Consider the following 27723-nt stretch of genomic DNA (forward strand, 5'->3'; position numbering starts at 1 on the left):
TAGCATTGGTGTGTTGGGAAAATGTGGGATATTATTCTGAGTAGCTGTAGCAAATATCTGGCCAATGAAATAACCAGTTGAATTAATGAATGGACATTGCTATTGCTGTATTACTCTCTCGCTCTCTGCCATTCCATTTAGAACGGATGTTCGAAATGAGAAAATAAATAACTAAAATCATGAATTAATCAATTTAATTAATGAATGCTTGAGTAGATTTGGAATCTCTCCTGATTATTGTCTGTCTCTAAGTTATTTTCTCTAATTAGAGGTGGAAGCAGTGTATTTCCCGAACAAAGGAACTCTGACTAATTGTAATGAAGATTTCATTTTTTCGAGTGAAAACTAAAAAACAATTTTTTTTTGAGTAAAGCAGTTTTAAGTAATTAAGTTGCGAGTATAAGATAGAAATGTTCTCTATTTATTGTCTAAGTTTTATTTTTTGATTCAAGGAGCAAAAAGTGTATTTCTTGACCAAACCATGCCATGCATCTTTGCTTGATTGTCATGAAGGGTCCAGAATTTTAAGTCTCTACACTGATAATCTGACATGGTTATTAACATTCCTATCTGTGTATATTTTAGGCATTTGAGTAGCATAGTGTAGAAAAGGATGTAGCAGAACAGATTAAGAAGGACTTCAACAAGAAGTATGACCCTACTTGGCATTGCATTGTTGGAAAAAACTTTGGTAAATATGCTTGGGTCTTTTGATCTTTCCAGCCTTTTCTTTTTCAAGTACAAAGGTGCTGCATTGGTTATATTGATTAACATTTGTAAAAGAAATCAAATTTCTCTTTATCTTATTAGAAGTAGATACTTTAGAAGATAGTATGGTAAAATAGCTAAAGCTTAATTGTTTTCTTATTGTGACCTATTGCAATGATATGCAAATGTGCAATATATTTTGGAACTATGCAAATCTAGCCTTCCGCAGTCTTTGTTTTGAATGCCAGGGTGGATTAGTACTTGTGCATATTGAATAACTTGTCAAAAGATCTTATTTTCGGCTATATTTTGATCTTTGATGGTCCAAAGGAAAGGCTTAACAGGGGAGGGGGTTGGTTAAAAAAATTTGTGTTGAGGTTTTCACTTGTCCCGGTAGAATATGTGTAGGTTCACTAGCATAAGGCTGTTACTTGACTACTTAATTAGAATTATGCTAGTACTTGTAACAAATTGGCATAACATGTGCTAAAACATTCTCAAACTTTTGTTTCTTTCTACAACAAAATACCATTAATCATAAAAGTTGGTAGAAGCACCATTTTTACTAACAACAAGAAAGGAAATGGCAAATGGATACCATCAATCAAACAGCTATCAAAAGGTAATGTTTTTCTTTTTGGAATTGGATGGCCAGCATATGGTTTTGTCGCCCCCAGTGAGGTAAAAAGCCTTTTGTACCTGGTAGAATCTTAAATACATCAACAGCCAATATTACTAGGAGTTCTACGATGTTGTCTACCTTGTTATGTGCTTGTTTTCTTGACAAACATGATAGCACAAAATAAGTTGTCAATTGACCACATCAGCAATTCCTCTTGTGAATACATGTACAATGGTGGAAATCTTGTTCCAAAGATTGTTGCCACGTGCCCACACGAGCTGCCAAACTCTCAGTTTGGTGGAATGCTTACTATTTGCCAGTTTCTGGTAGATTAGAAATTGTATTAGTAAACAAGGCAATATTTTCTCTTAATGTATAAGCCTTGGGAGATGTTCCACTTATGTGTGCTCTTAAAGCATTTTTGAACTTCTGATTTTATCTCAAACTTATTTCTTCACATCTCCCAAGTTAATTCAACTATTTCTGTTTTATCTGTTTTATGATCCGTTACAGTAAATGTCATAATCTGATAGGTAAAACTCCTATATGCTTCTCTAGGTAAAGCCTGCATTGCCATTTATAAAGATGGGAACTTAAGGTTATTGCTATGAAATTTTACCATTGTTAGTCTAATCTTTTCGGCGCTGAAGGGTTTTTGTAATTAGCAGTGGTCTTGTGAGATGCCTTAAAAAGGATTACGTGTAGAGTATTATCTAAATGCCTAATTGGTCATATATGAAAATCAATGTGCTTGCGATGAAAATCAATGTCTGATGAAGTGGGTTAGAAGTTGATCATGTCTAAATGAAGTAGGTTAGAAGTTGATCATGCCTTATAAGAGCTCTCTATTTTTTTAATTTTTGTTTTGAACAGGAAGAGATCTCTGCTTTAGTGATCCATTTTTGAGTAATACATCAAATTTATCTACTTATGCGTTTCCCTTCCGTTTGAGGTATTTTAACCAGAGAATCAGAATCTGCAACTAACAGTAGTCCCTATTTATCTTTACATAGGACTGATCCTTTAATAGTTTGATAAGAGTGTTCATTCTTTTTCAGCACTAAGGCTTCAATTGTCAATGTATACTTGAGCCTCTTTCGGTCACTTCAGTAAATCATTTGTACTTCTCCATTGTGTAACTTGTGCTACTTGTTCAGAGTAGTATAATAGAATTATCACATTTTTGGGTACCTATAGAAAGAAAGGGATATCCATGATGGCTTGCAATGGAGACAGACCGTTTTCTAGTTTCTTTATAGGTTACTTACCCATGGTATCATACAATATGAAGGCTGGCGCTAGTTGCAATACAGCCAAAAGCTATAGGCAGTGTCTTGGAGAGTAAGAAACGGGAAAAAGGCGACAAGGGCTTGCTTCACCAAAGCGAGAAGCGTGAAGCGAAGCACGATCTTTTTTCAACTGAAGCACAATTTCATACAAAAATTTTAAAAAATACTAAATTTTCTTTTAAAAAAAGAGGTGGGATCTCTTTTTTGGCTTGACACCATTGAATAAAAATACAATCACAACAAATAACAAAACAGAACAGACAAAACAATTACAAAGGTTGCGACTGTGTTGTCAATTGTTTATTTCCTTCTCTTCCTTTGTAATACTGACACATTATAGAGTTTGTTGAGGACGGAAAGTCTTGGTTCTTCATTATGCTTTTCAAATATTTGTTTGCTTTGAAAATGAAAGATTGACTTAAATTTATGATGCATCAATGGATCATGCTATTTTTGTGTTTTACCTTTCCCTATGTAGGTTCTTATGTGACTCATGAGACGAACCACTTTGTATACTTCTATTTGGATTCAAAAGTTGCACTCCTATTCAAATCTGGTTGAGCTCGGTGGTGACATTGATGGGGATGCGGATGACGATGATGATGTTACAATGTTTGAAAATTCCTATCTACAAAGATCTTGTGGAAAATTCACATACATGTACATTTTCTCTTACCTTCTGTAAGCATTTTTGATTCATTCTTCCCTTGCTTCTTGCTAGCTCGAGTGGGAGAGAAAATATGACTTTAATGAGTGGTATGAAAAGACGTCCTTACTATAAAAGAGTGGAGTGGGATGTGTTTTTATAGGATTATTATATCTTTTGTGTTTACGTTAACCCAATAAATATTGTTAAAGTTTGAATATAGTTTACCCAACTACGTTGTTAAATATGTGTTCAGTCGACACAATTTGACTATAGGTTAGGTGGTCAAATGGTTATTGTCTTAGTTTAGGTGGTTCGATAAAATATTCAGACAAGTTTTACGGGGCTATTTATGAATTTGGCCTATTAATTGACTCCAACTTCATGTTGAAATGTGCTTGCTTATTGGCTCATGCTTGTTTGAATGTTTCATTTAAAGCTCAAATATTAATGATGATCTTTGACTGTGAGATAAATAAAAGGACCAATGACGCAACAAAATGTGTGCTTACCAAAACAGATCGCACCAGTGACTTGCCCCTATCACTTGGAGGCTAGAAAATAAGTTATTATTATCAAATTGTCCCTTTTTGTGATAAAAACTCCTTGAAAAAGAGATACTTTATATATCTTTAAAATGCACTAAAAAGTACGCAAAATAGACTTCAAAGTAAGTAAATTAGATGGGTGGTAATAAAATTTCTAAATCCGAACTCAAGAAGATCAAATCCTGAATCAGCTTGCAACACTAGTAGTCTAGTACTATAAAAGGAACAGGACATAATAGTCGAAACAAAATGTTGCAGTTATAAAACTAGAAGGTTAAGAAAACATCGGACTAAAGCAAGATTTTGAATTCTTTGAAGATGAAGCAGCTTTCAGATGTGCCTTTTTTTTCTCTGTGTTTGTAGCTTCTTGTTCATCCAAAGATATCTGCTTGCTCCTGCACTCCACGCTACAAAATGGCCTATCACCCCTGTCCATTTAAGTATATATCATTAGAACAGAAGATCAACTCATGATAACAATGATTATAAACTTTTAACTTAATTTATAGGGTTAATAACATTTTTAGTCCCTCAGTTGTCAATAAATTTTGATTAAGCATATTTAACCTTCAATTTAAATTTATCATAACAAAATATACACTATCAAATGTGAAAAAGTTAAATAAAGGTTATGCTTTTACATGTACATGTAGATATTTTGATCAGGTAATAACTTTTTCTTGCAAAATAGACAGAACTCAAGAAACTCACAAATAGGTTTCTTAACAATCTGTGGGAAAGTACTGCCAACATCTTCATCGCTTTCAAGTATTATACTTTGTCCTTTCTTACTCATGTTTTTTTATGTTTCTTTCTGAATACCTCTATGCCTAAAGAAGGGGAATATTTATATGCACAAATCAGTATCGTTTAAGGACATAGAGTTATTAGCATTATGATTTTATCCAAATATAACAGTTTTGAATCAGATTCTATTAAAATCACAAATATTTATTTTTTAATAGAGTAAATTAAATAAATTGAGGCGGTCAAAGTCAAAATCATAAAATTGAAATCGTGAATCTGGTCTCACTTATAGTTATATTCATCCTTATTCTTATCTTTTTACTCTTGCTTTGTCGTCTTCTTTCCCAAATATAATTTGCTTGTAGTTAGATTTTTATCCGTTCTCATCTTTTTTTATCGTCTTCTTTTTCACTGCTTAGGGGGGGAGTTAGGTGATAAATAATTACCGTGGCACTTATTTATTCATTTTAACTTCTTTTTTTATAATCAAGAAATTTTTAAAAATCAGCTAACGCATATGTGAAACATATAATGTATATAGGGTATATATCTTTATTTTTTTCTACTAAAATATCATTCTTTTGTTTGCTGCTACACTTTTATCTCTGAACTAAAATTGTGAGTAAATCATCAATTTAATTTCTATTAATGTTCCCTATTAAATCACCTGCATTTAAGACCTACTTACTTCATAACCTTTTTATAGACACTTAGTATACAAATCACTCTACAAGTAGGAGCATCTTGACATGTGGGAGTAATATCCAATTTATATTATCTTTTATGTATAATAATTATTCATTGTTTTATTTTTGAACTTCTCATTTAATGAGATTCAAATTTCAAATATATATCAATAGTAAACTTGGAAATTACATAGTTTTTCCAAAATATTAAAGATAAAAAATCTTATTTCTCAAAAGAACAAAACAAAATATACTTTTTTCTAGTTACCCATTAGAAAAGTAAAATCCTCAAGAAGAAGATAGACAAAATCCAAAACTGTAGTTGATAGAGGTCTCAATAGCGTATTAAGGAATTAGATTAGTTAAAATAATACTTACTATACTATATCTTAAATCAGAGGATAAATATTATTTGTCCGATATAAATTTGTTGATTAACTTAAGATTTTAAGTTGAGTTGATTGAACATGAAATTTTAAGAAAAAACAAAAGATTTTTGAAACTTATAATCTAAAACAAGTCAAAGATATTTCTGTGGCTATAAATTATTTTAACAATAAGATACATTTTTAAAGTTAATTTTTTCCTAAATAAAAAAGCATGACATTTTTTTTTCACAAGCCAGGACGAAATGGGAATTTTTTTAGTGTGTTAAATATTATTTTTTTTTTAAAAAATTAGTATGCATATATGTTCAATGATACACTGTCCACCACTCAAGACTAGGGGAAGGAAGGGGGGAATTTTTTTTGTTGGCCTTTTCTTCGAGAGATGCGATTGTTCTTGTCTCTATGCCTTTTTGCCTAAGCCTTAACATCAAAAAGTTCCAAATTCAAACTAATTTACAAGCCAAATTACAACAAAAACAACATACCCAATGTGGTTCCACAAATTAGGAACTTACAAGCCAAATTATGACGTTAATTCTTTCACATCAAAACATTCTAAATTCAAACTAATTACAACATATCCAATGTTGTTCCACAAATGGGGATCTTACAGCCAAATTATGGGGTTAAATAATCCGTAGCTAACATAAATTTCAGACAAGTCATCACTAATCTCTCACAATGTTCCAAATTCAAACTTGCAAGCCAAATTATGACAACTAATGGACACTTGCTTACACAAATTGTAGCAGAGCTACTAATTTATTCTGGCTCTTTAATCAAGACTGATTACTACTCCTTTCTTCTAAGTAACAGGAACAACATTAATGAGATCATATTTCCACAAAAATTCAAAGGAAAAGAGGAAGTTTAGAACTTTTGAATGAAGTCATAGATGTGCTTGCTAATCTCATCTGGCCTTTCTTGGTTGACAAAGTGAGCTGCACCTTCCAAAACCACAACTTCCTCCAACAATGGAACATATTTCTTAAATCCACCATTGTGTATGTACTCTTTAGCACCTAGCATATGATAAACCAAGTCAAATTCCCCAACGACAAACTTGGTCGGAACTTTAACTTGAGCCCCTGTCCATGGTGCCGTGAGTTCCCAGTTTCTGCATTTCATAAGATAAAAACTTTAGGATATATGTACATTTGGGCAACTTCAAATGCCAAAAATGTCATTTTCTTGACTAAAGAGGACTTGGAGTTGAAGTAATTGAAAAGGGACGAACACCTGCTAGCTTCCATGTATGAAGAAGTTGATCAAGATAGTTTAAAAGCAACTAATAACATCTATGTTGCTCAGACTCTTTAAAAATGCTTCCAGATATGTGTTGGATCCTCCAAAAAATGGTGCATTTTGGAGGATCCGGCACAAATGTGGCAATAGTTTTGGAGAGTCTGTGCAACATAGAACAATGAACTTCACAATTTTCTTGACTTCCTAGAAAACTTGATAATTTATATCGATCAATTTACTATGTGTCGAATACAAATTAGTTAGGTTATCTACCGTATTGATTCCGCTCCATTCCGGTTTGTTTAATTGTAATAAGTTATAAGTAATGTGTCTTCTAAGGTAAATTAAGGGTTTTTTATTAGTCTGTTTGGTCAAATTTTCAAGATTTGCTTATTTCAGAAAGTGCTTTTCATGTGAAGTGCTTTCCCAAAAAGTACGTTTGGAGAGTAGCGGTTCGTGTTTAGCTAATTAATTTTAAAAGCACTATTATCAATAGTAGAGAAGTAGTTTGTACTTGGCCTAGGTTCTAGAAACACTTGCTTTTTTCCTAAAAGTTTAGCCGAACACCTCAACTCTCTAAAATAAGCACTTTAAAAGAAAAAAAACATTTTTGGCTTCCCAAAAACTTAGCCAAACATGCTATAAAATGTTATATTTACTTTCTATGCTATCATACAAGTCTCAAACTAGAACTAAAAGTCTCTTGAAAAGATCAAATCTAATGCAATTATAAAAGCAACAACTAAAACCTTAATCCCAAATAGTCAAAACAAATGTGAAGTTAAGTGCAATCAAATATACGATATCACAGAAGGCGAGGAACACTTACATGGATAAAGCTCGGTAATAGTTAAGTGCACCAGTGAAACCAGTCTGCTCAAACTTGCTGGCATAGTAATCCAACTCTTCCTCAGAAAGCCACGTTGAAAGGGCAATCGGAGCATCAGGGATAGCCTCAAGGCCTTTTCCTTTAGGAAAATAAAATGGTGCAGGATCGCGGTATGTCAAAATTTTCTTAAGAACAGACTTAGCACCAATTGGACCAAATTCAGCTTCAATATCTCCTTGTACCTGCAGGTTAAGATCATAGTGAACTTTCTGCTGCTGAAATTATCAATTAAAATTTACTTTAAAGAAACCTAAGCCCTTATCTAACAAGGTGGTCTACGATCATTAGATCACTAGAAAGAGGAGCAAACTCCATGTTACCGCTAAACGACAAACCTAGGGGCAAATCCCAAATGGGTCGTGACTTTTCAACGACAGAGGCGAAAACATACTCTTTCAAGTCTAAGTGGGTAGACTAAGGTGGAGTTTATTTTACAGTTGTTCCAAAGAATTCTTCAATGGTATCTATCATTTTCCAATCAAATCAATGAGATAATTTGTTGATCTACTTTTGTTTTTCAGGTCATCTGTGCTCTGAAGACTTGATATTACCAATATAATTTTGTATATTGCCATTTTTGTGGTTTAGAAAAATATATAAGAGCAAGGTGGGCTATCAATTATCATACAATAAATCTTTCACTTTGATGGATATTTTGTCCAGACAAATGTAATTAGTCCTATCAAATTTTAAAAATCAAGAATGAGTGGCAGAATAGTAAAGTTGTTTACTTGTATGTCACAAGTTGAGGTGAGGATATGTAATTAAAAAATGGTGTTTAGCTATGATTCTTGGACTCTTCAAATACAGGTGCAACAACATTTCTAGTGAGTCCGAGCAACATAGATGTTTGGTATAAGCTCATCTTACCATATCCAGTACTACTGGGGAACACTTTGTACATATAGAACAAACTTTTTAGAGTCATTAGGATAGATGTGATATAGGCAGTCTATCCGAAATGCTAACATTAGTGGCTATTTTCATGGCTCGAACCTTGGACCTATAGGTCACATGGAGACAACTTGGGGGGTGCCCTTCCCTAAACCCTGTTAATGCGGGATCCTTTGTGCACCGAGCTATCCTTTTTTATATCAAATTTTAGAGAACTTCCTTTATGAAGGAGGAAAGGAGTATTGTCACATCAATAAGAGTTGTTGTCGTGTGACGTGGCCACGAGTCCAAGCTGTTCCACAAATGAAATATTGTAGCATGTCTGCAAGGTAAGACTTGTCTACAATAGACTCAATGTGGTCCAGCCAATCCCCAAATGGCCATGAACTTCTTTGCCAGAAAATCACCTTATATATAAGGTCAAATTTTCTTTCTTATGTATATACGGTAGATAATGAACCCCTTGGTGAAAATCCTACCTCCACCACAACCTAAATCCCGTGTGCAAGGAAATTTTAATGCACCGTGCTGCTCTTTATTTCATGACTGATTAATTTTTATAAAGGTCAAACTCATCGGTGGCCCCTTAAAGTTAGCATCAAATTTCACTTAAACACCTTAACTGGGCGATGTTCACTTTAGACACCTTATATAGGATCCCGCTGTATCACTTTGACATTTTTTTAACAGTCAGCTAAAATTACACTGTGTGTAACACACTCGCGAATGACCTGACACTACGACTAATTAAAAAAGAACACATGACATTTGAATGCAAAATAATATTTAAAAAAGACATTATAGGAAAAAAACTAAATTTCAACCATAAATAATAAATAAAAAATACATATTCCTAAACCCCACCACAACTACCCACCCCTGCAAAATAATATTTAAAAACGACATTATAGGAAAAAAACTAAATTTCAACCATAAATAATAAATAAAAAATACATATTCCTAAACCCCACCACAACTACCCCACCCCTGCAAAATAATATTTAAAAACGACATTATAGGGAAAAAACTAAATTTCAACCATAAATAATAAATAAAAAATACATATTCCTAAACCCCACCACAACTACCCCACCCCTTCTTCCTCCTTTCTTTCCAAACTTTCCCAGCGCCTCCTTCAACCCCCAATTTCTTCTCTGCTTTTTTTTTCTTTTTAGGATTTTTATTAGATTTAGATTTTCACTTTTTTTAAATATAATTATAATTGTTGGAGAAGATGATGATAGTGGGTGAGATTTTCAAATCTGAAAAAAAATTAAAATTAAAAAATTCTTACGATAGTGATAAAATTAATGGCGATGGTGAGAAGAAGAAATAAAGAGAAAAGAAATATAAAATATGGGTGTTGGTATCCATTTTTCTAGCGAAAAAAGTGGAGGGAGGTGATGGTAGATTTAGAAAAGCAATATAATGAAGAAAAAAAATGGCTTAAAAACGGATTTGAATAAAAAATTCGACCTCCATTGAAGAAGTTTAAGTTTGAAAAAATGATGGGAGATGGTGGCTTGAGAAATGGAGAAGAAGAAGAGAAAATAAAATTTAAAAATGGCTAAATAAAGCCTTTCACGCACTATTGAACTATTGATGAGTATATCACACTCACTTTGTCATGCCAGCAAAAAGTGTTAAAATGATATAGCGGGACCCTACATGAGTTGTTTAAAGTGAACATCGCCCACTTAAGATGATTAAGTGAAACTTGGTGCCACGGATGGATTTGGCCTTTTATAAATGAAGTCATATTCAAGTCCTATTGAATAGTCCCTAGAAAACTTGTAAAATATCCATATGAAACACATTAATCAGATAATGAGACAAGAACAGAGAGAACCTGAAATCTCGAGATATAATAATCTTCCCCATATACAGCCTTTAGCCCCTCAACAGGATTCATCTTTGGGTTCCTTGGGGAAAAATGAACACTCAAATTCACCAAGGCTTTAACTTTATCTGGCCTAAAAAGGCATAAATGCCAAGCAATTAATGCACCCCAGTCATGCGCAACAACAAACACGTTGTTTTCATTAGGAGCAATGGCTTCAAGTAGTGCTATAAGATCACCCACAAGGTGAAAGATACTGAACTTTGAAGGGTCGTTAATGGGTGCACCAGTAGTATCTCCATAACCCCTTAAGTCAGGCGCCACAGCACGGTAGCCACGTTCAGCCAAGTAGACCATTTGGTGGCGCCATGTGTACCTGTTGCGAAAAATCGTGAGACCACACAATCAAAGCAAAGAGAAAACAAAAAAAAACAGCATAAGGATTTAACGAGATTCAACTAAACACAACGAGAAGATTTGTACAGTACGAAACTCAAGTAGTTCCAAATATGTTGTGGAAGATCATGTTAGAGTGGGTAAAAAGTCTCACATTTGGTTGGGAAATAGACGGGTGGCCTCCTTATGTAGACTTGGACAATCATTCCCTCGTGATCTAGTTTTTAGGGTTGAGCTACCATATCGATTTAGCGTTAACTAGCCCACAATCAAAACAAATACATAAAAAAAAAACACAATAATTTAACGAGATCCGGCCTGATTTTAGTCCTCTAGGCAAAAGCAAAGACAAGACAATCATTCCCTCGTGATCTAGTTTACGTCCAGCTACCATATCGATTTAGCGTTAACTAGCCCACAATCAAAACAAATACATAAAAAAAAAACACAATAATTTAACGAGATCCGGCCTGATTTTAGTCCTCTAGGCAAAAGCAAAGACAACTTTTCACTATGAATGAGCAAACTGAATATAGGTTCCCCAAACCTACTCTAAAACAATAACATACCCAGTATATGCAAACCTTATCCCTACTTCAAAGGTAGAAAAGTTGTTTACGACAGACCTCGGCTCACCAAAACCTACTAGAAAATCTTATATAATTTAGAATTTACAAAATTCAAGATTGAAGCAAATAGTACCAGAGCTCAGGGAAGCCATGGATGAAGAGGATTGTTGGGCCTTGGCCTAATTCTGCTATATGCATATTTAGGCCATTTACAGCTACCATCTTGTGTTCTATCTTCTCCATTTTGTTTGTTTTCTTGAGTCTTTCTCTGAGTGAAAAAAATGTGTGTTTTTATTAGCCTCGATGTGAATTGGGAAAATGTGGGATATTATTCTGAGTAGCTGCAGCAAATATCTGGCTAATGATTCTGTTGTGGTTGTCATTGACAATTTCACTATGATTTTTATCATTTAAAATAATACTTTGTAAGTTTTACAAACGCTGAATTCAAATTGTTTTTTGAATTTATCATCTGAACAAAGGATAGAGTGTTTTTATTAAATATTTTTTATTTAAATTTTGAGAAAACTTATATGTATATTCTTAAGCGTTTATAATTAATCATTTAAAATATGTCATTTTTTTGAATTGTAAAATTATGGCTTTTTATGATTGACCGATTGTATAATAAAAAAATGTCATATTTTATATAGTGAACTAAACGGCTGAGATAACGAACAATAATTTTTTCAAAATTTTGAGTTGGAAGTAATTAATAGAAACACTTATTTAGTTTTTCAAAAATGATGCATATCTTCTGGATTAGAAAAAGTCCAAAAACTGTCCATTATTATGTCTGGAGCTTCACATGGTGTTTAGCGTACACGGCGGAGCGATACTAATACTACAACAAATTATGCATATTTAAAGGTTTGTTTGGTAGGTAGAAAATATATTTTCCTAAAATTGTTTTTATAAGAAAGAAGTGATTCACTTCTTCTTATTTTTAATAATTGATAAGTAAATAAAAATATTACTCTAAATTCATTTTTTATTCCTTTCATATTAATTTATTTGTCTACTATATTTTTAATGTTTAGTTCATATTTTGATAATTCTTTAATTTGAGCTTCCCACATTACATATTTAAGATCGCGAGATTAAAAGATATTTAAATACGTTTTACATATTTTTAGTTAAAGATCACAATATTCAAAAGTCTTTTATACCTTCTTAAACTCCGTGTCAAGTCAAAATCAAACAAATAAATTAAAACAAAAAAAAGTATAATTTATCCAAAGAAATATAACTAGCATAATATCTACCGTTGAATTTAAAAAAGCATAGGCCTCAAGCAATTTGTCCAAGAAAAAACTAGCCAAACAAAAAGTTGAATTAAGACAGATACTGATCAAACTAATGTCATCTGAGATGGAGGTGCAATGAGTTAGGGTGGAGGGAATGAGTGGAAAGGCAAGGGTAAGGGAATTATCGCATATATTAATTTAAAATCATAGCAAGAAATATTACTTTAAATCTTGAACCTGTCTCATAAATTCAAACTTTATTAGTTAGAAATTCTTTTTAGGTAGTAATAAAATAATTTGAGAAATTAGTGGCTTAATAATCCAAAATTTGGAGCTAATTAAGTCAACCCCACACGCACGAACGGTCACTATTAGTTATGCCTACTCCCAACAACTGTATCTCAACGGATCTCAATATTATTGCACCGTTATTTCAACATAAAATAATAATGGGGTTCGAATTAATTTGTGTGCATATTAAATATTTTATTAAGGGATCGTTTGGTTTACGATCCAAGTTATATGTATTAGTTACAAGTATTTTGAATTTAAAGTGCATGACATACTAGTGGGTAGAGGTGTACATGGACCGGATTGGTTTGGATTTTTTACAAACCAAACCAAACCAAACAATTTGTGTCGGGTTATTAAATCTATAAATCAAACCAAACCAATAAAAGTCGGGTTTTTCGATATCAATTTTTCTCGGATTTTTCGAGTTTTTTCGGGTTTCTCGAATTTTTCATAGTATCTAATAAAAAACACAGAGCAGTGCTTCTTAAAAAGAGTTCTAGTACAAAATATCAACATATAAGATGGAGGCAGAACATTGTTTGAAGTTTTAACTTTATAATATAACTTTATAAGATGAGCTTTTTTTGTATATTATTTAGATGGGCTTCTCAAATCCAAATCTAAACGTAAGAAAGAAAACAAAAATTATGAAAATTTTTTAAAAAATATTTATAAATTACATTTTAATAAATATTTTTATGTATAACATAATTTAAAAGTAGTATATCTATAATCAGGTCGGTTTGGGTTCGGTTTGACTTTTTATAGTTAAAACCAAACCAATCCAACCCTATAATGGTCGAATTTTTTTCCAAACACCAAACCAAGTCAAACCAAACTACTAGTCGAGTTTTTTTTTCGGTTTGGTTCGATTTATCAATTTGGTGCGATTTATCGATTTACCCTGTAAAGTCCTACTAGTGGGCATATGTAAAGAGAAAGTGGTCATTATTTTTTTAACTCCTATAATCACTATGACATATTTTTTCCTTAATAATTACCATATTACACCTTAAATTATTATCCACTATCTTAATAGTTATTATGTGGAAGATATTATCTTAATATATATATATATATATATATATATAAAAGATGTTTTCTTCCTTGTGTTGAGTGGATGAGAAGTATTATGTTATCAATAAAAATTACATTGTAGTATTATGATCATAATTGAGGTTGGTGTAATAAAAAGAGAGTTGAGATAAAGAAAAATATTTCAGATCTCCAAGTTATTCTCTAAAAAAGAGAGTATTATTACATTGAAAAAAGTGTTTTTTGAATGGTGAACACATAAAAAATTAGTTCGAAATTGTTGGAGTCACACGATGTTGTCGAATTATTGTATACTAAAGGAGATAAGTCAAGAATATTATTATTAAACTGGCGAAGACTCTACCACCGTAAACTTGAATATCCTTAAAAGTGAAATATTCAAATATTTATTTATCATTTTTATTTACTTATTAACTAATTTATTATATTTTCACCAACATTGTACAGTGCTTCCCATTCATGGATGGTAATATGTTGGGTTAATTTATTTATTAGTATCAACTATTAAGTATTCATGGATATGATAAGTAAATAAATAAATAGATATTATAAAATTATACGTCAATTGAAAAGGAAGTAAACTAAATAATAATATTCAAGGCTAGTTGAAGGAAGATAGACTTTTTTTTGCTTGCTTTTTCATCAAGAGATACGACCATTTTATCTTTATTCCCATTTGCCTAAGCCTTAACGTCAAAAAGTTTCAGATTCAAACAAATTTACAAGCCAAATTGCAACAAGAACAACATATCCAATGTTAAATTTGAACTTACACCAATGGAGAACTTACAATCCAAATTATGGCGTTAAATTCCTTGACATCAAAACGTTCCAAATTAAAACTAATTTACAAGTCAAATTAACTTATAAGCCAATTTATGGTGTTAAATAATTCGTAGCTAACATAATATAAAGACAAGTCATCACTAATCGGTCATTGAATCGAATTAGGGATACAATTTGTGATAGAATAGTAAAACCTTAACATCACAACGTTCGAAATTCAAACTTACTTACAAGCCAAATTATGACAATAAACCGACATTGCTTACGCAAAATGTTGTAGGCTTTATTAACTTATTCTTGCTTGTCTCCTCAAGTCTAGATTACTAGTCCTTTCTCCATAAGTAACCGAAGCAACATTAATGAAAGGAAATTTAGAACTTTTGAATGAAGTCATAGATGTGCTTGTTAATCTCATCTGGTCTTTCTTGGTTGACAAAGTGAGCTGCACCTTCCAAAACCACAACTTCCTCCAACAATGGAACGTCTTTCTTAAATCCACCATTGTGTATGTACTCTTTAGCACCTGGTTTATGATAAACCAAGTCAAATTCCCCGACGATAAACTTGGTCGGAACTTTAACTTGAGCCCCTGTCCATGGTGCTGTGAGTTCCCAATTTCTGCATTTCATAAGACACAATTTTAGGATGTATGTTTTACCAAAAAGTAAATAAATTGCGCAACTCCAACTTCAAATCCCAAATATACATCACAATGCATGTATGAAGAAATTGATCAAGACAATCTAAAAGATACTACTAGGATCTATGTTGCTCAAGACTCTTTAGAAATGCTTTCGAATACGTGTCGGATCCTCCAAAAACTATGTATTTTGAAGGATCTAACACAAGTGTGTCACCAGTTTTGGAGAGTCTGAACAACATAGAATACAATAGTGTTCATGAACATCAAAATCATCTTGACTTCCTAGAAAACATGATAATTTATATCGTTAGTTAGGTTCAGATTTGTTTCATACTAATAAGTTTCCAGTAATTTGTCATCTAAGCCAAATGAAGGGTTTTTAATTAGTCTGTTTGGCCAAACTTTCATGATTTATTATTCTCCCAAAGTGTTTTTTATGTGAAGTACTTTCCCAAAAAGTACTTTTGAAGAGTAGCAGCTAATCAATTTAAAAAATACTATTATCAATATTAGAGCAATAACTTGTACTTGGCCAACGTTCTAGGAATGCATACGGATGAAAGATATTTTTTTCAACTTCCGAAAAATGGTTTTTGCTACTACTCAAAGTACTTATTTTTTTTCCTAAAAGTTTAGCCGAACACCTCAACTTTCTAGAATAAGCACTTTTGGCTTCTGAAACATAGCCAAACATGCTATAAAATCTCATACTTATTCCTATGCCAACATACAAGTCTCAAAATAAAACTAAAATTCTCTTGACAAAGATCAAAGCTAATGCAATTGTAAATGCAACAACTAAACCTTAATCCTATATAGTCGAAACAAATGCGAACTATATAAGCATACAACTAACGTGTCGAAAAAATGCAATTAAATTTACGTTATAACAGAAGACGAGGAACACTTACTTGGGTAAAGCTCGGTAATAGTTAACTGCACACGTGAAACCAGTCTGCTCAAACTTCCTAGCATAGTAATCCAACTCTTCCTCAGAAAGCCAAGATGAAAGTGCAATCGGAGCATCAGGGATAGCCTCAAGGCCTTTTCCTTTAGGAAAATAAAGTGGTGCAGGATCGCGGTATGTCAAAATTTTCTTAAGAACAGACTTAGCACCAATTGGAGCAAATTCAGCTTCAATTTCGCCCGGTACCTGCAGGGTAAAATCATGGTAAACTTGCTGCTTCAAATAGGCTCTTCCTTCTGTCGTTGTAATCTTTGGTTGACTCAAGTCAAGAAAACTTCATATAACCAACATGATTTAGTATATTGCCATTTTGTGGTTTAAAAAGATTCATAAAAGCATGGTAGCATATTAGTTACTGTACAATAAATCTTGCACTTTCCTAGATATTTGCATATCAAATTTATATATCAAGAGTGAGTCTGGCAAAATACGTCACAGGTTGATGCTATGAAAAGGTTGTGTTTAGTATAAGCTCGTTTTACCATATCCTGTACCAGCTAGTGAGAAACACTTTGTGCAATATAGAACAAGCCACCAAGGAGACGGAGAGCATTGTCTTGTTCCGTCCATAGTATTAGTCGTAGTTTTACTCTTGTAGTGTCTTGTTCTTCGATTTTGTTACTACACTGGGTATGTTGTTGTTCATACTAAAGGCTGTGAACATTCTACAGAAAGTATTGAATATTCCCCAGAAAACATGTAAAAAATCCCTATATCAAACAGAAACGAAACAGATACACAGACAAAACAGAGAGAACCTGAAATCTCGAAATATAATGATCTTCCCCATATACAGCCTTTAGCCACTCAACAATATTCATCTTTGGGTTCCTTGGGGGAAAATGAACACTCAAATTCACCAAGGCTTTAACTTTATCTGGCCTAAAAAGGCATAAATGCCAAGCAATTGTGGCACCCCAGTCATGCGCAACAACAAACACATTGTTTTCATTAGGAGCAATGGCTTCAAGCAGTGCTATAAGATCACCCACTAGGTGAAAGATACTGAACTTTGAAGGGTCGTTAATGGGTGCACCAGTAGTATCTCCATAACCCCTTAAGTCAGGGCTCACAGCATGGTAGCCGCGTTCAGCTAAGTAGACAATTTGGTGGCGCCATGAGTACCTGTTGCGGAAGATTGGGGGTTAAATATCATAGAACCAAATCAAATAGAGACGAGGAAGATTGTCGGTTAACTATCATAGAACCAAACCAAGCCTAGTCCTCGAGACAAAAGGCAGAAAAAGTTTCACTATAAAAGAGAAAAGTTCTACAATATAAATAATCCCCAATTACAATCTTGTTATACAAATCTCAAGTAGTTCAAAATCCTACAAGAAGTAAAAAGGGTAGCCCGGTGCAAAAAGCATTCAGTGTTCATGCAGGGTCCTGGGAACAACCACACCCCATGGAGTGTGATATAGACGGTCCACCCTAATACATGCAAGCATTAGTAGGTTGCTTCTACACCTCAAACTTGTGACCTATAGGTCATATGGAAACAACTTTACCGTTGTTCCAAGGCTGTCGTTCATAATTCTACAAAAAGTTATTCCCCAAATAGATTGCGGAATATCATTGATTAACTAGCACACAGTCAAAGCAAAGAGAGAACAAAAAACAACATAAGGATTAACAAGATTCAGCGTAGACTAGTGATAAGAATTGTACAGTACAAAAAAATCGAATTACAATTTGTTCATACAAAGTTCAAGTAGTTCCAAACATGCCATGGAAGATCGTGGATTAACTAGCACACGATCACACAATCCAAATAAATAGAGGGAAAAAAATAACACAATAATTTAATGAGATCTGGTCAAGATTAGTCCTCAAGGCAAAAGTAGAAAGAGTTTTTTACTATGAATGACCAGACAACCTCTATTATACATATCCCAAGTAGTTCCAAAACTTACTAGAAAACTAACATACTCAGTTTAATCCCACAAAATAGGGTCTAAGAAATGTAGAATATAACTTTATCACTATATCAACGTTAGAGAGGTTGCTTCCGTTCAGATCCTCGACTCACCAAAACCTACTAGAAAATTTAACATAATTTAGGATTTACAAAATTCAAGATTGAAGCAAATAGTACCAGAGCTCAGGGAAGCCATAGATGAAGAGGATTGTTGGGTCTTGCCCTAATTCTGCTATATGCATATTAAGTCCATTTACAGCTACCATCTTGTGCTTTACTACAACAACAACAAATCAGTGAAATCCCACGACGTGGGGTCTTGGGAGGATAAAGTGTATGCAGACCTTACCCTATCAAGGTAGGACGACTGTTTTTGAGACCCTCGACTCAATAGAAGCATAAAAAGAGGTGAGATAAGGCTAAGAAGTACAAGAAGTTCAAAGCGTTATGTGAAAGCAAATAAAGCAAAACAAATAACGAAAGCGTAACAGATAAAATAGAGTAATCAAAGTACAGAGAGTAATAGATAGTAACAGAAATCAGATCACAAGAAATTATAGTGGGCTAATGCACCTACTAAGTCCATTTACAACTACCATCTTGTGCTTTATTTTCTCCATTTTTTTTTTTATCCTTACTCTGTATTTTCTTGGTTCTTTCACTGAGTGAATTTTTTTGTCATTTGTCAATTTCACTATTCATTATTATCATTGATAGTGCATCAACTATACTCTTTTAAGTTTTAAAAAGGTTGAATACATTGACAACTAACTATAGTTTGTTTTAGTTGAGTACTTGAATATATAATAAAGTGTTTATAATAAATATTTTTGACTCAAATTATGTTTGTATTTTTAAAATTTATTATGTAGATAAATTAATTATTTAAAATATGTCAGTTTTTTAATTATATATATATTAATTTTAATAAGTCGTAAAACTAATCAAGCTTGTTATTCTTAAGGCTGATATTTATTATTAAAAAAATGTTACATATTTTATGTGGTTAATTAACTTAGATGATTGAGATCATGCATAATAAGTTTTTCAAATTTTGAATTGGAAGAGTCTAATAAAAACATCGGTTAAGATGCTTAATTTGAAATTAGTTATAATTTGAGTGTTTAAATTAATTTATTGATAAGTTTAAGGAATTGTGTATGTATTCAGTGTATTAAAAATCATGCATATCTTCTAGATAAGAAAAAGCCCAAAAACTGCCATTATGTCAGCTTCACATGGGTGTACACGATTTCATATTCTAAAAATAATGGATATTTAGGGATTTGTTTGGTGGGCATATTTATTATTCATAGTTGGAAAAGGTAATTGTATGGGCTTTTCTTCGAGAATAATTAGGTAGAAAAAATATTTTTCTAAAAATCATTTTTATTAAAAAGAAGTGGTTTATTTATTGTATTTTCTTTTTTAATATTTGGTAAGTACATAAAAATACTACTTCAATTATTTTTTATACTCCCTTAGGTTTAATTTGTTTTTTTTTGGTAATTTTTTAAATTTTAATTTTTCTCATAACATATTTAAAACCACAAAATTAAATGATATTTTGGTACATTCTACATATTTTTAGTTTAAAATCATAAGATTTAAAATCTTTTATACATTTTAAATTCTGTATCAAATAAAAATTAAATAAGGAATTAAAACAAATAAAGTATAATTTATCTAAAGAGATATAACTGACATAATATTCGATATCTAATGGAATTCAAAAAAAACATAGGCCTTGAGCAATTTGTCAAATTTAAAAATTACTAAAATAAAATATCGAATCTAAGACAAATATTGATGAAACCAATATTATCGTGGATAGAGGTTGCGATGAGTTATGGTAGAGGGGAAATGAGTCTTGAGGTAGGGGATGCTGGGAATGCAGACACTGACAAATTTATAATGTCAAATACGAATTAACAGAAAATCAGTAATTTTTTATTGAGATTATATATAATTATTAAAATATTTACTAAATATCACAAATATTAACTTAAAATAATTATAAAAATTATTAACTTCAAGTCTTCGATCCATCTCACACGCTTGAATTTTATTTGTTAGTATATATATATATATATATATATATATAATTCATTGACTAACATACATAAAAAACTAAGAAAATTGTCTAATTCCTATTGAGTGGACGCTAAATACTATAAATGTGGCGCGGATCATGATAAGACAATACGTACTGCTCTCCCGGGTCATTACGGAGGATCCTGTAAAGGTTTTAAAAAGTGATTGAAAAGTCATATCACCTTAAAATAAATTGACTAACTGACATGAAAAATTGAGATCGCGTAAATCCTATTAAGTGGCCCTAAATGGTATAAATGTCCACATTGATTGGTAATGAATTGGTGGTCTCCTTAAATAAAAAAACAACACAATAATTTAACGAGATCCGGCCTGATTTTAGTCCACTAGGCAAAAGCAAAGACAATTTTTCAATATGGATGAGCAAACTGAATATAGGTTCCCCAAACCTACTCTAAAACAATAACATACCCAGTGTATGTACGCAAATCTTATCCTACCTCAAATGTAGGAAAGTTGTTTACGACAAACCTCGGCTCACCAAAACCTACTAGAAAATCTTATATAATTTAGAATTTACAAAATTCAAGATTGAAGCAAAAGTACCAGAGCTCAGGGAAGCCATGAATGAAGAGGATTGTTGGGCCTTGGCCTAATTCTGCTATATGCATATTTAGGCCATTTACAGCTACCATCTTGTGTTCTATCTTCTCCATTTTGTTTGTTTTCTTGAGTTTTCTCTGAGTGAAAAAAATGTGTGTTTTTATTAGCCTTGGTGTGAATTGGGAAAATGTGGAATATTATTCTTAGCTGTAGCAAATATCTTGCTAATGATTCTGTTGTGGTTGTCATTGTCAATTTCACTATGATTGTTATCATTTAAAATAATACTTTGTAAGTTTTACAATCGCTCAATTCAAATTGTTTTTTGAATTTAGCATTTGAATATTTTATTAAATATTTTTGATTTAAATTTTGAGAAAACTTATGTGTATATTTTTAATCGTTTATAATTAATTATTTAAAATATGTCATTTTTTTTAATCGTAAAATTGTGACTTTTTATAATTGACTGATGTGTATAATAAAAAAATGTGTCATATTTTATATAGTGAACTAAACGGCTGAGATGACGAACAATAATTTTTTTTAAAATTTTGAGTTGGAAGTAATTAATAGAAACACTTATTTAGTTTTTCAAAAATGATGCATATCTTCTGGATTAGAAAAAGTCCAAAAACTGTCCATTATTATTTTTAATATTTGATAAGTAAATAAAAACATTACTCTAAATTCATTTTTTATTCCTTTCATATTAATTTATTTGTCTAATATATTTTTAATGTTTAGTTCATAATTTGATAATTCTTTAATTTGAGCTTCCCACATCACATATTTAGGATTGCGAGATTAAAAGATATTTAAATATATTTTACATATTTTTAGTTAAAGATCACAATATTCAAAAGTCTTTTATACCTTCTTAAACTCCGTGTCAAATCAAAATCAGACAAATAAATTAAAACAAAAAAAATATAATTTATCCAAAGAGATATAACTAGCATAATATCTACCGTTGAATTTAAAAAAGCATAGGCCTCAAACAATTTGTCCAAGAAAAAACTAGCTAAACAAAAAATTGAATTAAGACAGATACTGATCAAACTAATGTCATCTGAGATGGAGGTGCAATGAGTTAGGGTGGAGGGAATGAGTGGGAAGGCAAGGGTAAGGGAATTTAAAGTGCATGACATACTAGAGGGCATATATAAAGAGAAAGTAGTCATTATTTTTTTTAACTCATATAATCACTAAGACATATTCTGTTAATAATTACCATATTACACCTTAAATTATTATCCACTATCTTAATAGTTATTATGTGGAAGATATTATATATATATATATAAAATGTTTTCTTCCTTGTGTTGAGTGGATGAGAAGTATTATGTTATCGATAAAAATTACATTGTATTATGATTATAATTGAAGTTGGTGTAATAAAAAGAGAGTTGAGATAAAGCAAAATATTTCACGTCTCCAAGTTATTTTCTAAAAAAAAGAGTATTATTTCATTGAAAAAAGTGTTTTTTGAATGGTGAACACATAAAAAATTAGTTCGAAATTGTTGGAGTCACACGATGTTGTCGAATTATTGTATTCTAAAGGAGATAAGTCAAGAATATTATTATTAAACTGGCGAAGACTCTACCACCGTAAACTTGAATCTCCTTAAAAGTGAAATATTCAAATATTTATTTATCATTTTTATTTACTTATTAACTAATTTATTATATTTTCACCAACATTGTACAGTGCTTACCATTCATGGATGGTAATATGTTGGGTTATTTTATTTATTAGTATCAACTATTAAGTATTCATGGATATGATAAGTAAATAAATAAATAGATATTATAAAATTATACGTCAATTGAAAAGGAACTAAACTAAATAATAATATTCAAGGCTAGGTGAAGGAAGAGAGACTTTTTTTTGCTAGCTTTTTTATCAAGAGATACGACCATTGTTATCTTTATTCCTATTTGCCTAAGCCTTAACGTCAAAAAGTTTCAGATTCAAACTAATTTACAAGCCAAATTACAACAAGAACAACATTCCCAATGTTAAATTTGAACTTACACCAATGAAGAACTTACAATCCAAATTATGGCGTTAAATTCCTTGACATCAAAACGTTCCAAATTAAAACTAATTTACAAGTCAAATTAACTTACAAGCCAATTTATGATGTTAAATAATTCGTAGCTAACATAATATAAAGAGAAGTCATCACTAATCGGCCATTAAATTGAATTAGGGATACAATTTGTGATAGAATAGTAAAACCTTAACATCACAACGTTCGAAATTCAAATTTACTTATAAGCCAAATTATAACAATAAACCGACACTGCTTACGCAAAATGTTGTAGGCTTTATTAACTTATTCTTGCTTGTCTCCTCAAGTCTAGATTACTAGTCCTTTCTCCATAAGTAACAGAAGCAACATTAATGAAAGGAAATTTAGAACTTTTGAATGAAGTCATAGATGTGCTTGTTAATCTCATCTGGTCTTTCTTGGTTGACAAAGTGAGCTGCACCTTCCAAAACCACAACTTCCTCCAACAATGGAACGTCTTTCTTAAAACCACCATTGTGTATGTACTCTTTAGAACCTGGTATATGATAAACCAAGTCAAATTCCCCGACGATTAACTTGGTCGGAACTTTAACTTGAGCCCCTGTCCATGGTGCTGTGAGTTCCCAATTTCTGCATTTCATAAGACACAATTTTAGGATGTATGTTTTACCAAAAAGTATATAAATTGGGCAACTCCAACTTCAAATCCCAAAGATACATCACAATGCATGTATGAAGAAATTGATCAAGACAATCTAAAAGATACTACTAGGATCTATGTTGCTCAAGACTCTTTAGAAATGCTTTCGAATGCGTGTCGAATCCTCCAAAAATTATGTATTTTGAAGGATTTGACACAAGTGTGGCAACAGTTTTGGAGAGTCTGAGCAAAATAGAATACAATAGTGTTCATGAACATCAAAATCATCTTGACTTCCTAGAAAACATGATAATTTATATCGTTAGTTAAGTTCAGGTTTGTTTCATACTAATAAGTTCCCAGTAATTTGTCATCTAAGCCAAATGAAGGGTTTTTAATTAGTCTGTTTGACAAAACTTTCATGATTTATTTTTCTCGAAAAGTGTTTTTTATGTGAAGTGCTTTCCCAAAAAGTACTTTTGGAGAGTAGCAGTTCGTGTTTAGCTAATCAATTTAAAACACACTATTATCAATATTAGAGCAATAGTTTGTACTTGGTCAAGGTTCTAGGAATGCATACGGATGAAAGATATTTTTTTTACCTTTTGAAAAATGGTTTTTTGTTACTACTCAAAGTACTTATTTTTTTTTCCTAAAAGTTTAATTAGCCGAATACCTCAACTTTCTAAAATAAGCACTTTTAATAGTCTCAAAATAAAACTAAAATTCTCTTGACAAAGATCAAATCTAATGCAATTGTAAATGCAACAACTAAACCTTAATCCTATATAGTCGAAACAAATGCGAACTATATAAGCATACAACTAACGTGTCGAAAAAATGCAATTAAATTTACGTTATAACAGAAGACGAGGAACACTTACTTGGGTAAAGCTCGGTAATAGTTAACTGCACCCGTGAAACCAGTCTGCTCAAACTTCCTAGCATAGTAATCCAACTCTTCCTCAGAAAGCCAAGATGAAAGTGCAATCGGAGCATCAGGGATAGCCTCAAGGCCTTTTCCTTTAGGAAAATAAAGTGGTGCAGGATCGCGGTATGTCAAAATTTTCTTAAGAACAGACTTAGCACCAATTGGAGCAAATTCAGCTTCAATTTCGCCCGGTACCTGCAGGGTAAAATCATGGTAAACTTGCTGCTTCAAATAGGCTCTTCCTACTGTCGTTGTAATCTTTGGTTGACTCAAGTCAAGAAAACTTCATATAACCAACATGATTTAGTATATTGCCATTTTGTGGTTTAAAAGGATTCATAAAAGCATGGTAGCATATTAGTTACTGTACAATAAATCCTAGATATTTGCATATCAAATTTATATATCAAGAGTGAGTCGGGTAAAATACGTCACAGGTTGATGCTATGGAGTTTAATATAAGCTCGTTTTACCATATCCTGTACCAGCTAGTGAGAAACACTTTGTGCAATATAGAACAAGCCACCAAGGAGACGGAGAGCATTGTCTTGTTCCGTCCATAGTATTAGTCGTAGTTTTACTCTTGTAGTGCCTTGTGCTTCGATTTTGTTACTACACTAGGTATGTTGTTGTTGTTCATACTAAAGGTTGTGAACATTCAACAGAAAGTATGGAATATACCCCAGAAAACATGTAAAAAATCCCTATATCAAACAAAACGAAACATATACACAGACAAAAACAGAGAGTACCTGAAATCTCCAGATATAATGATCTTCGCCATATACAACCTTTAGCCCCTCAACAAGATTCATCTTGGGGTTCCTTGGGAGAAAATGAACACTCAAATTCACCAAGGCTTTAACTTTATCTGGCCTAAAAAGGCATAAATGCCAAGCAATTATGGCACCCCAGTCATGCGCAACAACAAACACGTTGTTTTCATTAGGAGCAATGGCCTCAAGCAGTGCTATCAGATCACCCACTAGGTGAAAGATACTGAACTTTGAAGGGTCGTTAATGGGTGCACCAGTAGTATCTCCATAACCCCTTAAGTCAGGGGCCACAGCACGGTAGCCGCGTTCAGCTAAGTAGACAATTTGGTGGCGCCATGAGTACCTGTTGCGGAAGATTGGGGGTTAAATATCATAGAACCAAATCAAATAGAGACAAGGAAGATTGTCGGTTAACTATCATAGAACCAAACCAAGACTAGTCCTCGAGACAAAAGGCAGAAAATGTTTTTCACTATGAATGAGAAAAGTTGTAGAATATAAATAATCCCCAATTACAATCTTGTTATACAAATCTCAAGTAGTTCAAAATCCTACAAGAAGTAAAAAGGGTAGCCCGGTGCAAAAAGCATCCAGTGTTCATGCAGGACCGGGTCCTGGGAACAGCCATATCCCGTGGAGTGTGATATAGACGGTCCACCCTAATACATGCAAGCATTAGTAGGTTGCTTCTACAGCTCGAACCTGTGACCTATAGATCATATTGAAACAACTTTATCGTTGCTCCAACACTGCCCTTCATAATCCTACAAAAAGTTATTCCCCAAATCTGTTGGGGAATATCGTTGATTAACTAGCACACGGTCAAAGCAAAGAGAGAACAAAAAACAACATAAGGATTAACAAGATTCAGAGTAGACTAGTGAGAGGAATTGTACAGTACGAAAAAAATCCTATTACAATTTGTTCATACAAAGTTCAAGTAGTTCCAAACATGCCGTGGAAGATCGCGGATTAACTAGCACACGATCACACAATCAAAATAAATAGAGGGAAAAAAATAACACAATAATTTAACAAGATCTGGTCAAGATTAGTCCTCAAGGCAAAAGCAGAAAGAGTTTTTTACTATGAATGACCAGACAACCTCTATTATACATATCCCAAGTAGTTCCCAAACTTACTAGAAATCAGCATAGTCAGTCTAATCCCATAAAGTATGCTCTAGAAAGTGTAGACTATAACTTTATCATCATCGACTCACCAAAACCTACAAGAAAATCTAACATAATTTAAGATTGAAGCAAATAGTACCAGAGCTCAGGGAAGCCATGGATGAAGAGGATTGTTGGGCCTTGGCCTAATTCTGCTATATGCATATTAAGTCCATTTACAGCTACCATCTTGTGCTCTATCTTCTCCATTTTTTATTTTTTTTCTTACTCTGTATTTTCTTGGTTCTTTCTCTGAGTGAAATTTTTTGTCAGAGCATCAACAATACTCTTTTAAGTTTTATAAGGGTTGAATACATTGACACCGAATTATATAGGTCGTTTTCAGTTTTACTTCAATATATAATAAAGTGTGTATATAAATTATTTTTGACTCAAATTATATTTGTATTTTTAAAATTTGTTACATAGAAAAATTAATTATTTAAAATATATCAACTTTTTTTAATTATATATATATATTAATTTCAATAAGTCGTAAAACTAATCAGGTTTGTTATTATTAAGGCTGATATTTATTATTAAAAAATATAATATATTTTATGTGGTTAATTAACTTAGATGAGTGAGATCATGCATAATAACTTTTTCAAAATTTGAATTGGAAGAGTCTAATAAAAACACCGGCTAACATGCTTAATTTAAAATTAGTTATAATTTGAGTGTTTAAATTAATTTATTGATAAGTTTAAGGAATTGTGTATGTATTCAGTGTATTAAAAATCATGCATATCTTCTGGATAAGAAAAAGTCCAAAAACTGCCCATTATGTCAGCTTCACATTGGTGTACACGATTTCATATTCTAAAAATAATGGATATTTAGGGATTTGTTTGGTGGGCATATTTATTATTCATAGCTGGAAAAGGAATTGTATGAGCCTTTTCTTCGAGAATAATTAAGCAGAGAAAATATTTTTCTAAAATTATTTTTATTAAAAAGAAGTGGTTTATTTATTGTATTTTTTTTAATATTTGGTAAGTAAATAAAAATAATACTCCAATTATTTTTTTATATTCCCTCCGGTTTAATTTATTTTTTTGATAATTTTTTAAATTTCAATTTTTCTCATAACATATTTAAGACTACAAAATTAAATGATATT

At 32.0% G+C, this 27723-nt stretch overlaps 3 protein-coding genes and 1 long non-coding RNA gene across 5 annotated transcripts; 1 reads left to right on the plus strand and 3 right to left on the minus strand.

Annotated features, from left to right (window-relative positions):
• The first annotated feature begins 92 nt into the window (after positions 1-92).
• Positions 93-3640, plus strand: LOC129881004 (uncharacterized). The gene is made up of 3 exons (XR_008765513.1): positions 93-107; positions 586-691; positions 3098-3640. It is a non-coding gene; the product is annotated as an uncharacterized LOC129881004 (long non-coding RNA).
• A 2486-nt stretch (positions 3641-6126) lies between these two features.
• Positions 6127-11846, minus strand: LOC129881002 (uncharacterized). The gene is made up of 4 exons (XM_055955298.1): positions 11602-11846; positions 10513-10879; positions 7710-7951; positions 6127-6752 (listed from the first exon to the last, which is right to left on the minus strand). The coding sequence occupies exons 1-4, from the start codon at positions 11709-11711 to the stop codon at positions 6506-6508; spliced, it is 966 nt and encodes a 321-aa protein (XP_055811273.1). The 5' UTR covers positions 11712-11846; the 3' UTR covers positions 6127-6505.
• A 3129-nt stretch (positions 11847-14975) lies between these two features.
• Positions 14976-21236, minus strand: LOC129881003 (uncharacterized). 2 transcript variants are annotated; one of them, XM_055955299.1, is made up of 4 exons: positions 21044-21236; positions 17220-17586; positions 16406-16647; positions 14976-15469 (listed from the first exon to the last, which is right to left on the minus strand). In XM_055955299.1, exons 1-4 carry the CDS (start codon positions 21151-21153, stop codon positions 15223-15225), a joined length of 966 nt encoding a protein of 321 aa, XP_055811274.1. In that variant the 5' UTR covers positions 21154-21236; the 3' UTR covers positions 14976-15222. The 2 variants fall into 2 exon arrangements, with proteins under 2 accessions (XP_055811274.1, XP_055811275.1); XM_055955300.1 differs by lacking the exon at positions 21044-21236 and adding an exon at positions 18560-18683.
• A 1971-nt stretch (positions 21237-23207) lies between these two features.
• On the minus strand, positions 23208-26901 carry LOC129881005 (uncharacterized). Its single transcript, XM_055955302.1, has 4 exons — positions 26701-26901; positions 25405-25771; positions 24606-24847; positions 23208-23711 (listed from the first exon to the last, which is right to left on the minus strand). Exons 1-4 carry the CDS (start codon positions 26808-26810, stop codon positions 23465-23467), a joined length of 966 nt encoding a protein of 321 aa, XP_055811277.1. The 5' UTR covers positions 26811-26901; the 3' UTR covers positions 23208-23464.
• Positions 26902-27723: the final 822 nt, after the last annotated feature.

This window comes from Solanum dulcamara, chromosome 2, assembly GCF_947179165.1.
Source record: "Solanum dulcamara chromosome 2, daSolDulc1.2, whole genome shotgun sequence".
In the NCBI taxonomy this organism is placed as follows: domain Eukaryota; kingdom Viridiplantae; phylum Streptophyta; class Magnoliopsida; order Solanales; family Solanaceae; genus Solanum; species Solanum dulcamara.